At 52.1% G+C, this 2,408-nt stretch overlaps 1 protein-coding gene across 1 annotated transcript in view; it reads right to left on the bottom strand.

The window, feature by feature from the left end:
* Nucleotides 1-232: 232 nt before the first annotated feature.
* The window catches only part of MTMR4 (myotubularin related protein 4), a gene marked incomplete at its 5' end in the record, with an annotated part of 7,021 nt that continues 4,845 nt past the window's right edge, over nucleotides 233-2,408 (bottom strand). Inside the window, 4 exons of the mRNA XM_009577157.1 lie at nucleotides 233-878; nucleotides 1,291-1,379; nucleotides 1,667-1,777; nucleotides 2,166-2,404. Coding sequence (XP_009575452.1) covers nucleotides 701-878; nucleotides 1,291-1,379; nucleotides 1,667-1,777; nucleotides 2,166-2,404 — 617 coding nt within the window. The remainder of the gene's footprint in view (nucleotides 879-1,290; nucleotides 1,380-1,666; nucleotides 1,778-2,165; nucleotides 2,405-2,408) is intronic.

A 2,408-nucleotide genomic window follows, 5' to 3' on the forward strand; every position in this document is an offset into this window, starting at 1 on the left:
GACCGCAGACAAAGCAGACGGGCAGAGCAGAAGTGAAAAAGCCAATCTCCCATCTCCCCGCAGTGTTGGGGGGCAGGGGCAAAGTCAATTGCGTTCACCAATCCTAGCGGAGCGTGAAAACGGGCAAAATCTGCTCGGCCCATTTTCAGCCAGAATGAATTTCTCTTCAACGCACAAGAGAAAATCAATTAGTGACGGCTAATGAGTCTTGTTCACCAAGCTGATCGCAAATCACACTCATGGAAAGAGAATCTACGGAACTGCTCCAGGCTGAGGCCCTTCCAAAGCACATGGTACCACCTGGAGCCTGCCCTCTTCCTTCTTGTACAGCAGCCTACCTTTGTAGGGGGGGTTGGTTCTAAACATGCCTTTCTATTGCTTTGGGGGTACTTTGCACAGGCAATATCTGTGAAAACATTGCTTTCCAGCCCACAAAAGAAAAAGGTTGCAATCCCCTCTTTAGCCCTAGGTCATCAGACTACAATGTACGGGCCCACCGGTACCAGAGTGGGGACACACACCATACTCTCTAATCTGAGCTCCTCTGCTCCAGACTGATAGTAAGACTGCTGAAGACAGTGCATTCAAGCTTGGTGTTCAAGTGTTGCACCAACGGCCTTCACAATTACAGTGGAGGCAGAGTCACCCTTCAAACCCGTGAGAGAAAAGGCTGGGCTTAGACAGGTCCCTTGTCTGGCATTCAGCTGGAAGCTGTGGCGATGGGTTTCTTCAGATGTTGGCTCATGAGCTCCCTGGCACGAGACACTTGGATGTGGTCATAACAGGAGTTACAAACGAGGACAGGATCGTACAACTGCTGATCAGGGATGGGCAACTTCAGATGGCAGCAACCAGCACAAAACACGTTCCCACAGTTCCTGTCAAGGAGCAAGAAAACCAGTGAAAAGAGAGCTGGGAACACCACAGAAAATCTTCGGCAAGCACAAAGGATCCAGTTCAGGGGCGAAGTACCAGCCTCACTTATGACTTGTCAACGTGTTTCTTAAAGTGGATACTGTGGTCTCCAGGGCAAGCTAACTGGCTAGCACTAAAAAGGGACTAATAGGCATTACTACCCAGGAGAAGGATCAAAGGCCTTGGAAAACCAGAAAAAAGAACAATGTAGAATGGAAATCTGCAAGGAATTTATAAGGCCTGGCAAATAAAAGACAGACCTAAAACTTTCTCCTGGGAGCTGGAGAGAACAAACGAACGTTGTAGACAAGCATTTTGTGAGGTTCGTGAGAAACAGGCTGAGAAGAGTGGAACTACAATGATAATATTGTTTACCTGCAGTGATGCCTCCGTTTGGCCAGCCAGAATTCACAATCGCAGTTAAAACAATGCGAGGCCATGTGGTCTGGAACCCACCGTGTGACCTAGGGCAAATACCAGTCCTCATCAGCTTTCCGTTTGTAACACCACACAGACCAGGCCTCAGGACCCCAGCGCAGGCTTTGGGCCACAACAGGCTAGCCTAGAGCGAGCCCATCCTACAGGTCCCCTTCTACCCGGCACTGCAGCAGCAAAGGATGCAGAGGATGCATCAGAGGACACGGGTAGCTGCTCTCTGCCTTGCTTCCAGCCCGCTCTCTGCTGCTGTAACCACCAAAGTTAGCTGCCAGGAAAGAAACATTCTCTCCTGCTGCTGTAACAGGACACATACCTCAGTCTCCTTCTTATCCACAGGCTCCCAGCTCGCTTCTGACAAACAGTCTTCACTATGATCGGAACAGAAATCCTCAGTGTCGCTGCCATCCGATTCCTTCAGACATGTCTGCAAAAAGAGACGAAGTCACAAATCCCCTCAGCTGCCTCAATCGCAGAGTCAAGGGCATTCCCTGCTCGGCCACACTCAGTGCTTGTGAGGGGCACGTGGGTGGCTCCACAGCTCCCCATACAAGGAGGTATAGCATTCATGACCGTGTAGGAGCCATTGCTTGGCCCTCAGGAAGCAGAGAGACCTCTGGGTGGCATGAGGACACAGCACATGGACAGGAGGGGAACAGGGCTGAGGAAACATAGGAACAATCTTAACCATCCACTCCAAAAGTAAGAGAGTGAGAACTGTGGGTTGGAGAGGGCAGTGTGACCGGGGGGTGCAGGGACCACTGCTGGCCAGGAGCTGCACTGCCGGAGTTGGGGTGTTAGAGGCAGTTACTTACAAAGTCATCCTCGTAGTCCATCGGAGGCTCGGCCGGAGGGGCGCAGAAGTGGCGGATGTCCAGGCGCAGCTGCAGCTCTCGCACCTGCCTGCGTAGCTGCTCCACCTCCTTGTAGCTGGCCTCGATCTGCCGTAGCCTGTGCTGAATCACATCCGTGGGGAAGGGGAGCCCGTCATCGTCCAGGTAGAGAGGAGGCACAGGAGAAGGACATTTTGGCGGCACGTGCTTGGGACCAGACACTTG

This window comes from Fulmarus glacialis, unplaced genomic scaffold (assembly GCF_000690835.1).
Source record: "Fulmarus glacialis isolate BGI_N327 unplaced genomic scaffold, ASM69083v1 scaffold31024, whole genome shotgun sequence".
In the NCBI taxonomy this organism is placed as follows: Eukaryota; Metazoa; Chordata; class Aves; order Procellariiformes; family Procellariidae; genus Fulmarus; species Fulmarus glacialis.